The 12,067-nt window shown below is 38.7% G+C and overlaps 1 protein-coding gene across 1 annotated transcript in view; it reads right to left on the bottom strand.

Moving 5' to 3' along the window:
* Positions 1–5,711: 5,711 nt before the first annotated feature.
* Positions 5,712–12,067, bottom strand: part of ASCC3 (activating signal cointegrator 1 complex subunit 3) — a 260,498-nt gene continuing 254,142 nt past the window's right edge. Inside the window, exons 40-42 of the mRNA NM_001305211.2 lie at positions 7,985–8,191; positions 6,434–6,609; positions 5,712–6,348 (exon numbers count right to left, since the gene is read on the bottom strand). Coding sequence (NP_001292140.1) covers positions 6,201–6,348; positions 6,434–6,609; positions 7,985–8,191 — 531 coding nt within the window. The 3' untranslated portion in view covers positions 5,712–6,200. The remainder of the gene's footprint in view (positions 6,349–6,433; positions 6,610–7,984; positions 8,192–12,067) is intronic.

Below are 12,067 nucleotides of genomic sequence, written 5' to 3'. Positions count from 1 at the left end.
ATATTTATTAAAATAGTTTATGTAAAACCACTTACACAAATTTACTATTTCATGTGGGGTGTAAAGCACACTTGAGTGGATGGGTGGGTTCTTTTTATACCTGCGGCTTAGTTTTCTTGGTTATCACACTGACTATACAGGCTAGAACAGTGTCTGTACCACATCACAGAGAGATACTCCTGTGATTTGAAATTTGCTGCCACTGCCATGGATAAATGCCTCTGAACAAATGTGATAGTAAGGTTTGCAGGCAGTGAAAAATATCTGTGGAAGAGCTAACGAAGAATCTACCTGAAATGAAAGGCGTGGTAGAAGAAAGACAGGAAGGTGATTATTTGAGAAATTGCTGCAGTAAGTAAGCCTCTTTGCAGAGAAGCGGTGCCTGCTTGATGTCTTCAGGACTCTTCAAAAAATCAAAGTTTTGTTTATTTGTTTTCTTGAGCAAGGGAGGAGCTTAGGAATTTGGATTCAGGCTCTGATGTGCAGAATAGGCACATGAGAGGTGCAGACATGCCCCTACAAATGCAGGAGGAGATGCACCTTCTCCTTGTAAGCACCTTGCAGAATTAGAAAGCTGAAATTACACACAGTACTTGAATTTAGATACAGTCTATCAGTGAATGCTCAGGTCTTATACTAGACTCTAGGATAGAAGTTGGTGACCAAGGCTTCCTGAAGATTCCTTTGGATAATGTTCTTTAGAAGCAAATTAGTAATGAGGAAGAGGAATTTGGGGTCAGACGGTAAAAACCCTGGATTTATCTGAGTGAAATTTGGGCCTCCAAAGATACAATTTGCAATGAAAAAGGAAGACCGCAGCTGTGAAGCTGGTGCCACACATTCAGGACCTGGATCAGAAATGAAATCTTAAGTAATGTTCAAAATAACAGGTTGCATTACAAAATCTCTTTAAGAAGAGATGGGGATTGGTTGTTCATACCCAGTCCTCCTTTAGCTTCTGCAAAGTGCTGCTGTGATGCCATTAGCGTGGCAGGCAAGGGAAAGGTGGAAAGGGTGTAGTCATATAGGCAGACTGGCAGACAAAGAGTACAAACACAAGATGCTTTTTTGTTTTGTTTTGTTGCTCTTTCCAAATTTTGGAAGACGTATGATACATAAGCAGGCAGGCACTAACTGCAGCTGCTCCCTGAAAGGAGAACAGTGTAAAAACCTATCGGCAAACTGGAATGAGAAATTTAACATCAGATCTTTTTGTATGCACTGTCAATTTGCTCACCTATCCATAACGCTGATACATCACAGAAGTATTTATTTTTATCATTGTGTTTGATTTTCTTACTTTTGTTATACAGCTGTTCTCACTTTTCTCCATTAAATATCACTGGATTGAACATAATGATTGATTGTTCTGAGCAGCTGTTTCAAATGCATCAGAATTCTTTTTTTAGACTATTCAAATAAACGCTGATTCTAGGGTCATAATGACCTGATGCAGTGGTATAGGCCTAGGGAAGAGCGGCTGGAAAATTGCCCAGCAGAAAAGGACCTGGGAGTGCTGGTTGACAGCCAGCTGAACATGAGCCAGCAGTGTGCCCAGGTGGCCAAGAAGGCCAATGGCATCCTGGCCTGCATCAGAAATAGCATGGCCAGCAGGGCCAGCAAAGTGAATGTCCCCTTGTACATGGCACTGGTGAGACTACACCTCAGGTACTGTGTTCAGTTTTGGGCTCCTCACTACAAGAAGAATTTGAACTGTCAGAGTGCAGAGTGCAGAAAAGAACAACCAAGCTGGCAAAGGGACCAGAAAACAAGAGTTAGGAGCAGTGGCTGAGGGGATTGGAGTTGTTCAGTCTAGAGAAGAGGAGGCTGAGGGGAGCTGTTGTGCCAAAAGAAGGAAGTTGTGCCAAAAGAGGTTTAGATTAGGTATCTGGAAGACTTTCTTCACAGAGAGTGGTCAAGCATTGGAAGAGGCTGCCTGGGGCAGTGTTAGAGTCTCCATCCTTGGAAGTATTTAAGAGATGTGTGGACTTGGCATTGGTGAGGTGTCATCTCCAGTACTGTGTTCAGTTTTGGGCACCTCAGTACAGAAAGGACATTGAGGTGCTGGAGCAGGTCCAAAGATGGGCAACAAGGCTTCCGAAGGGCTTGGAGAATATGCCCTATGAGGAGTGACTGAAAGAACTGGGACTGTTTAGTCTGGGGAAAAGGAGGCTGAGGGGAGACCTTATTGCTCTCTTCCAATATCTGAAAGGTGCTTACAGCGAGAGCGAGGTTGGTCTCTTCCCACTGGTGACAGGTGACAGGACGATGGGAAATGGCCTCAAGATGCGCCAGGGTAAGTTTAGGTTGGATATTAGGAAACACTTCTTTACAGAAAGGGTTGTTAAGCACGGGAATAGGCTCCCTAGGGAGGTGGTTGAGTCACCATCCCTGATGTGTTTAAAAACCGTTTGGATGTGGTGCTCAGGGACATGATTTAGCGGAGGGTTGTTAGAGTTAGGGTAGTATGGTTAGGTTGCGGTTGGACTCGATGATCTTTAAGGTCTTTTCCAACCTGAGCAATTCTATGATTCTATGATTCTTGGACTGAGGGACATAGTTTACTGATGGACTCAGTAGGTAAGGTTGATGGCTGGACTTGGTGATTTTGAAGGTGTTTTCCAATTTAGATGATTCTATGATTTTATAATCAATTTGCTTATATTTATCCTATGTTACTTCAGACTTTGTTTTTATGAGACAAAGACTTCTGCGAAAAAAAGTTTCAGATGTTATTTAGAAACTTCATTAAACTATTTCTAAAAACAATTATAATACCAGGAAATTAAATGCTATGTTTCCAAACCAAAGTACAAATGGTACAAATGACATTGCAGAATCTCTTTAATTGATTAACACAGAATACTGAAGCTATTGTCCGCTACTCTGCAGTTACTTGTGACATGCATGTAGAAAGCAGTAAGAGCCAGTATCATCATGCTGGTATGCTGTGTGACTGGCATGGCTTCTTTCTCCTAATTAATTAAAACTGTTGAGGGACAATATATTGCTTCACTCAAGCATTTTCCCAAAGAAAGGACTTAATTTTTCTAACAATTTACTTGCAGATTAGAGAAAACAATTCTTTTAAAAAATGGGCGTAGGACAGAGCAAATGTGTGTATAATCAAATTTTGCCTACAAGCTTGAAAAAAAAAAATCTATTTGCTGAGTGACACACTGCTATAATATACTGAATATGGTCCAAAAAGCAAAGAAAGCTAGGGTGTCACCTATCAGGCTGATAACATAGTAACAACTTTCTCTATTATTGTTGCATCTTATGCAATAAAGTCAGCCTGTAATAGTGAAACAAACATTTTAAATATTATCAAACGATGTGAAGATCTGTGAAAACACTCAATTACTGAATTGATTATTTATATAAGCTGACCACTTATCTTAATTTTAAGGCACCAGAATGTGTGAAATAAATCTGTTATTAGCCACTGACCGTTTGAAATTGGCCAGCCTTCTCTTTCCTGCAATGTAGTGTTGCTGGCAGGTCAAGTTTGAGGAAGATGATTCTTCCTCTCTCCTCAGTGCTTGTGGAGCCCCACCTGGAGCATTGTTTCCAGTTCTGGGCACTCTAGCATAGAAGAGGCATGGACATATTGGAGAGAGTCCAATGTACGTCTACTAAGATGATGAAGGGTCTGGGGCATCTGTACTGTGAGGAGAGGCCAAGCAAGCTGGGACTTGCTCAGACTGGAAAAGAGGAGGCTCAATGGGTATCTTATCAATGTCTATAAATATTAAAAGGTAGGGTGCAAAGAGGACACAGCCACGCTCTTTTCAGTGGTACCCAGGACAAGAGACAATGGGCACAAACTGCAACGCAAGAAGTTCTGTCTGAACACCAGGAAGCATTTCCATGCTGTATGGATGACAGAGCATTGGAACAGATTGCCTAGAGAGAATGAAGTCTCATTCAGTAGCTGATTGGACGTGATCCTGGGCAAACAGCTCTAGGTGGCTCTGCATGAGAAGGAAGGCTGGACCAGGCAACATCCAGAGGTCCCTTACAACGTTAGCCATTCTTTGATTCTATGTCTGTGCACAAACACAATCATTTTTTTTTTCTTTGATATGGTAAAACATAATTAAAAAGTTATCTCAGTGAGGTAGTGCTTATAATCTAAGTGCAAGCTGGACAAGTTCAAATATTGAGCTTACATTTTTTTCTATCTGAATGATAGTGGTTTTGCAGGATGTTGCCCTTGACTACTTCCTCAGTGTCTTGAATCCCCTAAAGGCTGACAAGAGGACTAACTTCGTGATGTATACAGGTAAGCAGTGTAATTGTTCTCCTCTTCAAAAGATGGATGCTGCTACCTTCTCCCTTCAGACATGTCTTGGAGGTGGAATCTTCCAAGGCACCAACACTGAGTTGGGCCTCTTATATTACCTATCCTCTTGCAGATCTCTTACTTTCTCCTGTTCTTCAGAGCTTAACTACCCGTTATTCACAGGATTTTGTTACCTTCTCTAATGCTCAACTATGAAACGTGATACATGATTTTATATGCCTCATTCCTTCAAAATTAAGGAAAAAAATCCCACTAAATTAATTGTATATACAAAGGCTACTCTGACAATAATGTCTCCTATATTATTATGTTGGCATATGACATCAGAGGTGGACATTGGTGCTATGGCAGTAAAGGTTGAAACTTCCTGCCAATACTCTCTTACATTTTGTTGCCATGCAACAGATGGCAGCAGAGAGGCAGTCTGACATAATGCCGTCTGACATGGAAGTGCATATGAAGCAAAAGCGTGTAACTGAATTCTTCCATGCAGAAAAGATTGCACCCACTGCCATTCACAGATGCTGACTGAACATTTATAAAGACCAACTCATGAACATGAGCACAGTGAGGTGGTTCGTGGTACTTTTCAGCAGAGGTGACAGTGACATGAAAGACAAGCTACAATCTGGGTGGCAATGCACAGCTGTCACACCATGAAATAAAGAGCATCTTGATCAGCTTATTCATGCTAACAGGTGGATTATAACCAGGGAATTGTATACGGACCTGAATATTGACTTCAATGCATTGGAAATGATGGAGGCAACATTAGAATATTGAAAAGTTTCCCGCAGGTGGATTCCACACATTCTCACACAGGAGCAGAAAGAATACTGTATGTAAGTTTGTCAGGAACCAATTGAACCAAGAGGAGGCTGAAGGTGAGTTTCCTGGATTGTAGCATTACTGGTAACGAGACACAGCATCACCACTACGAACAGTGGAGTGGTGATGTGAATTTCTCATCAAAGAAAAATTCCTCAGCAGGTAATGTCATATGCCCTGTCATCTGGGATAGGAAAGGGGTGATCCTTCTGAAATTCAAGCAACCCAGACAAACCATCAACTGATCACTACATTGAGTTGCTGACTAAACTGAAGGCTTGAACTTCCAGAGTCAGGTCAGAGAAGAAGACAACCAAGAAGACAACCTTTCTCTTGAAACATGATAACATCAGGCCCCATTCCAGTTTGAAGACTGTGCAGCACATTGTAAATCTTGGTCCTAACAAGTCCACCAAATAGACCAGATTACAAGTAGATCTACTGCATATAAGCGTATATTAATAAAATATGTATATTTTCTCCCAATAGATTATCATCTTCAAAGGGTAGCATATATAAGGGAAGGATTTTGTATTACATCATATATTTCACACTGAAAAAATCTAATGCAAAATACTCTTATGGATATATTTTTATTAAACATGAAATGTAACATATCCATCAATACTTTCAGCATATTTTCCTTAGATCAAATTTTGTATTTTTCCCTATAAATTAAAAAAGTCATCTATTCAAACTGCATCAACACATGGGCTACAGAACATTTTTTCAAAATGAAGACGGTAGCCCTAAATTTGCGCAAATTATGATATCTTTTATTTTGATGTGTCAAAATTGAATTACGGCAACTCTAGTAGGAATAAAAGAGATGAATACGACTTCTGAAAGATGAACCAAGAAAAGACAAAATTTTATAAAGGAGTAAGGCCACTGTGGCTAACTCTGTGTTACCAGAGTCAATACAGTAGTCACTTTCAATTTTTGAGTTGTCTTGAGGTTAGAAGTTTTGTTCCACTAAGGCAAACTCACTTTTTGGGTGTCCAAAACGATCAGATATGCTGGGAGAAAGATCAGTTCTTTTAAACAGATTTTTCAGATCACCTTACTTCAAAGTCAGGTAACTCATAGCATCAGACACCTCTGTTGTGGCTTGTGCTGAAGTACTAGTTGGTATAATATTCAGGTAAATATCATACTGTTGGTCCATGCCAAGATAACTGTCACTCATGAGATACAATGTGTAGATACACCTAAAAAGGTAAAAAGTAGTCATTAGTTTGGCAATTAGGTTTCAGTCTAATCATTAAGAGATCTTAATTTTTAAATTTGTCATACTTTCCAGGGGTCTCTGGAGTGTAAAAAGCAACAGAGACAGTATTTCTATTTCTGACATATCCAGTTCTCTTCAGAGCGATGAGTTCTTTTTTGTCAACTTCTCCCAGTATTAAAAACCATCCTTCATCTTTAACTTTAGGGAATCGAGGAGCCACTGCTTTACTGTCTTGCTTTCCCTTTTCAGAAAAAGAAACAGTTTAGTAAAACTGGAAGTCTTCTTTTCAGAATATCATTCTTTCTTGAATGAGAAACAACACAAAAACACATTCATGAATTTTTATGTAATACAATAATTTACAGATACAAATTAAAACACTTTTGTTATTTCTGTCTAGATGAAGGCTTCATCTCAAAACAAACAACAAAGAAAAACAGTTCCAAGGGAAAAAAAAAAAAAAAAAAGAACAACAAAACAGAACAAAAGATACTATTCCACTTATTTTGTAAGCTATTAAAACTTTCATGAAAATACTGTTCCCCTTTCTGTAACTTCATCTAATGTACTCCAAATACTATTCTCAGCAGAAAGGTTAATTATAAACCTTGTGTCTTTAAATAACGCTAAACAATAACGTTCAAGGTAAATATGAGCATAAAAACAGCACCTGAAATATTTATTAAATCTTGAAATAGCAAAAAGAAAGATTATTTCAGTGATTCTTTAAGACAGTGACTTTACTGCTGAATATACCAGGATGCACACTTGACCATCATTCATTTTGTGCTCTGTAGGTGGAAAGGTTTTTCTGAAGGTTTAGACAGAAGAAAAAGCACCGCTACTGCAATGAAGCTCTGCAAGAGTTTGATACAGCTGTTTCTCACAACTGAAGGCTCAAATTCTGGGAGAGGTGTATAAAACAGTGATCACTAAAAGAAATATTCCTGCTTCTCTCACCCTTTCAGTGGCTTCTGGTTAAGAAGGCTGTAACTAGAACAGCAAATAAAAAGGCTGATGAGGGAGTTCTAAACCTTTTTTAATTCCTACAAATGAGAAAGTCTCCCCTTGAAACTAAGGTGATTATATAAAATGTGAAGAGAATATGTGGAGAATATCCTCAGTAAAGGGCCAAGGATGTGTTACAAGTAAAAACATATTTATAGGTATGTATGTACATGTGCATTACATGTATGCAGTACATGTGAACATCACAGGACCACTTACAAAGGAAGCAGGATACATAAAAATATGAGAAGTAGGAGTTTAGGGATGGCAGGTACTTAAATACTGCCTGCAAAGTTATTGTACCCACTGTTGTTACTTTATAATACCGAAGCACAAGTTCCTGGTTTGTAAAAAAGTTGTAAAAAATAATGACTTTTTTTTCATTGTCCTTAATTGGTCTAGGATTTTATCTAAAGAATCTATTTATTATCCTACTGCAAAAACCATCTCCTTCACTACTAATATAGAAAAGGCTTTGAAAGTGTTTACAATTTACATAACTCTCAAACCATTAAAAAAACTGTTATGCTGTGTAAAGCATTATTGATAACATAAGTGGATTATTGGAAACTTGTGCACTTGTTGAAGGAAATTATAAATTCATGTACCTGATACCCCATCTGGGTTCTCTGCAGATGTATCTGGAGCACATATTCTTGATCAGCATGTAATTTGATCCATCTTTTGTTATCTCGTGTGTCTGCTGTCAAACAGGGAACAGGCACTTCATTCTGTGGCTGAGCTGGGTCATCCCAACAGCCCTTAATGCTCAGGCTAACATTTAGAATTGGCAAACGGGATAAGAAATTCCAAGCCTGTAGGAAAAATCAGATCCCTGGGGATTAGAAGATGACCCATACAATTCAGATGACAGTCATTATAATAATAACAATTCAATGTGCAGCCAATATATTTATTCTACCCCAAGAATAATTTATTTGTATAGGAATATCATACTTAACAGCATGACTCTTAGAATTATAAAATACTTTTCCTTAACCTCTTGCTCTAATTACTTCTAAGCAAATAAAACAAATGTGAAACTTCTCAAGCACATTAGACATACCTCACTAAGATTACTGATGTCTGAACACAGGAAAAATTCTTTACCGCTTCTGATTAAAGAATTTTTTTCTTATAAGCCACTTAAAAACTAGTATAATTAAGTTTTAAATTAAACTTCCTTAGCATAGCCCATAAAGAACAAGACACTGCAGTTCTAATTAGCAATGGACAAACCTCAGAGAGTTCAGAGGATCAGTTCAGATAATTAACCAAAAATTCAACTGCATATCCAAAGTTATCCTTTTTTTTTTTTTTTTTAAGATTTTCTTCCATCCATCTTCACTAACCCTTCTTCTTTTAATCCTTCTGAGGAATCTTAAGTCTGTCATTTCTTATGAACTGCAACAGGCCCTCAACTTTCATCTTTGTACTGAGAACTGTTGCTACAGACATACACTTTGCATAGGTGAACATGACAACTTCTTCAACCTCACATTTGTGAAGTACCCAGAAAATGCAGCCCTATGTATCTCCCATGTTGTCTTCATTGGACAAGAAAAAGCACCTCTGATAAGTTGTGATAAAAATGGAAGGAAGCAATGTAGGCTTTCATTTATTATTATTCAGCATAGACACTCAAAATTTTTTATGAAGAAGAAATAGCAAACTTTGCTGTGGAACGGAAGCAGTGATTTGTGGCCTCACTATGGGTGGAGAAGATAGATGAGGTAGGCACCGGGAGAAAAACAAACAAAAAAAAACAACCGCCACACTCTGCCTTGCCCTTCTCCTCCTCTAACCCCAAAACAAAGCAGGGATGAGCACTTCACTGATGTTTTCAAAATAACCTATAAAAAGCTAGGTAAAGGGCAGGAAGGAGAACAGGGAAAGAGGAATATTGATCTTGCTAAAGAGCCAGCAAATGTCAAAACAGAATCTTGGGAATGAAGAGGGTAGGCATAGTCACATGGGCAATACTGTCATAGAACAGAAATGTTTTATTTAGAAAAAGGCTAAATTATAAATATATGCATATATATCATATCATTTTGATTATCTTGTGTTTCAACAAGATCTTCTTTCATTTGGATTGTGTTTGATATGTCTCTGATTACTTTTTCTGAGGTGAAAGGTCTTGAGCCTTAATAAAAGGAAGACCAATTTTTTACATTGTATGATCATGTTAGGACAAGGGAGAATGGCTTTAAGCTAAAAGAGAGGAGATGCAGGTTAGATGTTAGGTTGAATTTTATTACACAGAGGGTGGTGAGGCACTGGAACAAGTTGCCCAGAGAAGCTGTGGATATTCCATCCCTGGAGGCGTACAAAGCCAGGCTGGAAGGGAAGTCTTGGATAACCCAATCTAGTGGTTGGCAACCCTGCCACTGGCAAGGTGGTTGGAATACTCTATGATTCTAGGAAAATATAATTTTGCTTTTTTGGAGACATTGCTATCAAGATTTATATTTCCAATAATGGTATACGTTGATACATAATTAGGGATACAGCAGCCAGGGTAAGTAGACCTAAGATTGCGTTGCCATTAGGAAAGGGAGCATATGACTTCCTTCCATGGCTTCCATGCCAGCTAGCTGTCCCCCCTCTATCCCCAGTGTGCTAGTACTGCCATGTTGTGGTTGCACTGCTAGATGGATGAGCTTGCTAATCATTTGGCAACGGCATGAACTTAGATCAGCCTAAAGCTGATTGTGGAAGCATATTCCCTAATCCTGTGAGCACTCTGAATAAGCATGAATCTTCAGTGCCACTGAATGAAGTGCTCCTACCTCCTCCCCTGCTGGCACAAGCATTCATGTAGCTGCTTGGCTGCAGGCCATTTTGACAGTCAGCGAGAGGGTTGATGTGAGCCCTCCTCTCCTTGTCCCTAGATGCTCCTTCCCACCTCCTCACTTGATCCATCCACAGCATTTGTGCAGCTGTGCGGTGAGCTGGGTCAGGAGAGGTGAAAGCAGCACAGGGAGGGCAGAGCTGCCCATTTCAGCTGCAGTGCAGACTTATGTTGGATTAAAATGGCTGCATTACCATAGCCTGGCCAAACTAAATGAGAAAACTGATTTAGGCTAAAACTAATCTCTTTCCTTCTTCTCTCTTCTGTGCTGCATGAACAGCTGTGTCCATTCAGTGGACAAGATGGGGAGGGCCAGCTGTGTGTGCTCATGGAGTTGCAGTGTAAAACAAGACACTGATGAATTATACTGATGCAATGCATTAAGCGTTAGCTTGGAAAGGGCAGGAAAATTATAGCAGAGAGAAGACAACAGCTATAAGATTAAGGGAAAAGATATCTCCCCTTCTATCCCAAGTCTGAAAGAAAAAAAGTGGGAATAAAAGGTAGCACCTTGAAGGAGAAAGGTATTCTTAGTTTTTTGCCAAGATTTTGCTACAGTTATCACAAAAGACCATAATAAATTCACCTCCAGCAGATCACACTGGATGAGACTACTTGTGTAGTTACATCTTAACTCGCAAATGGTTTTCTGTTTAATGTAAAGGTTTTTAAGACTGAGTTTACTGCAGGAACTTCACTACCGTGTGAAATTCTCTCTGCACCAAAGCAGAGTACTGCTGTTTCAGTGCAGGTAGCATGTTCTACACCAGCCCAGTGATCATCCCTTTTGTTGTATTTCAGATATCATTTACCTGAAAAACTTTTATGTTTACTGTCTTGCAGGATGTGGCCTGTTACAATTACATTAGAACAAAGTTTAATTTCAGCAGAGGTATTAACTCCTTTTTTTGGTACTACTTGTGGCTCCATTGAAGATTCTCATTCAGTCCTATTAAAACTGTACAGTGTCAATGTATTTTGTGTGTCAAAGGTCATCATGTTCTCATGTACCCTTGACAGTGCAAACAAAATATATCAACTCTGAATAACTTTTTAATGGGATAAGAAGGTAGATGTAATACTTAACTATCCTGACCTTATATTTTTGAGAATTAAGGGCAAAGTCAGTACTCCATGACTATAGAGGTACCATTGACAACAGGCTGCCTTTTTATCACCCATGCAATTTGGAGAAAATAAAGCAATGCGTTTTTTTTTTCTTGAGGAAAGAAGACAACTAGTAGCAGATGAAAACGAAAAATGAGATTATAGAAACACAGATACTTCCAGAGTAGAAGCACCTAATACTAGAGCAGAGACAGCAGTCTTTCTATCTTGAGATTCCTTTTTTTCTCTTTTGATAATATAAATACCAGCTTAGTATTTTACAAGGTGCCTGCATAAAGGACTTATAAACTGAAAAAGCATTGCTAAAGAAATACCATTCAGGAAAAAAACAGGAGTTATTCCAGAGTTACAGCCTAACTAGTTTTTGAATTTAGGCTACCACCTTTTAAAACCTAGCTGACTTTTTAGCGAAGTTTAGGCTTATAACTAATATTTGGAAAATTAAACTCAGGCTCCCACATCACTTAGGTATGTACTGACCATTTAACTTTTTTATTTTTTAGTTTTTACTGCATGGTGACATAGGCATATATTCTCCCTTTAATTGTATCAGTGCACCCAATATGTGCATTTATATTTACTACATGTCTTTAGCCATCAAACCCATAGATTCAAATCCTAATCATGCTAGAAACTCCACATGAACATTTGCTAACATCATTAACAGTTTTGCCAATAAACCATCTCCCCAGGACTTAGCCTAATATTC

Source organism: Gallus gallus, chromosome 3, assembly GCF_016699485.2.
Source record: "Gallus gallus isolate bGalGal1 chromosome 3, bGalGal1.mat.broiler.GRCg7b, whole genome shotgun sequence".
Lineage (NCBI taxonomy): Eukaryota > Metazoa > Chordata > Aves > Galliformes > Phasianidae > Gallus > Gallus gallus.
Note: the sequence above shows the minus strand (reverse complement) of the source record. Positions and strands in the feature narration are given on the sequence as shown.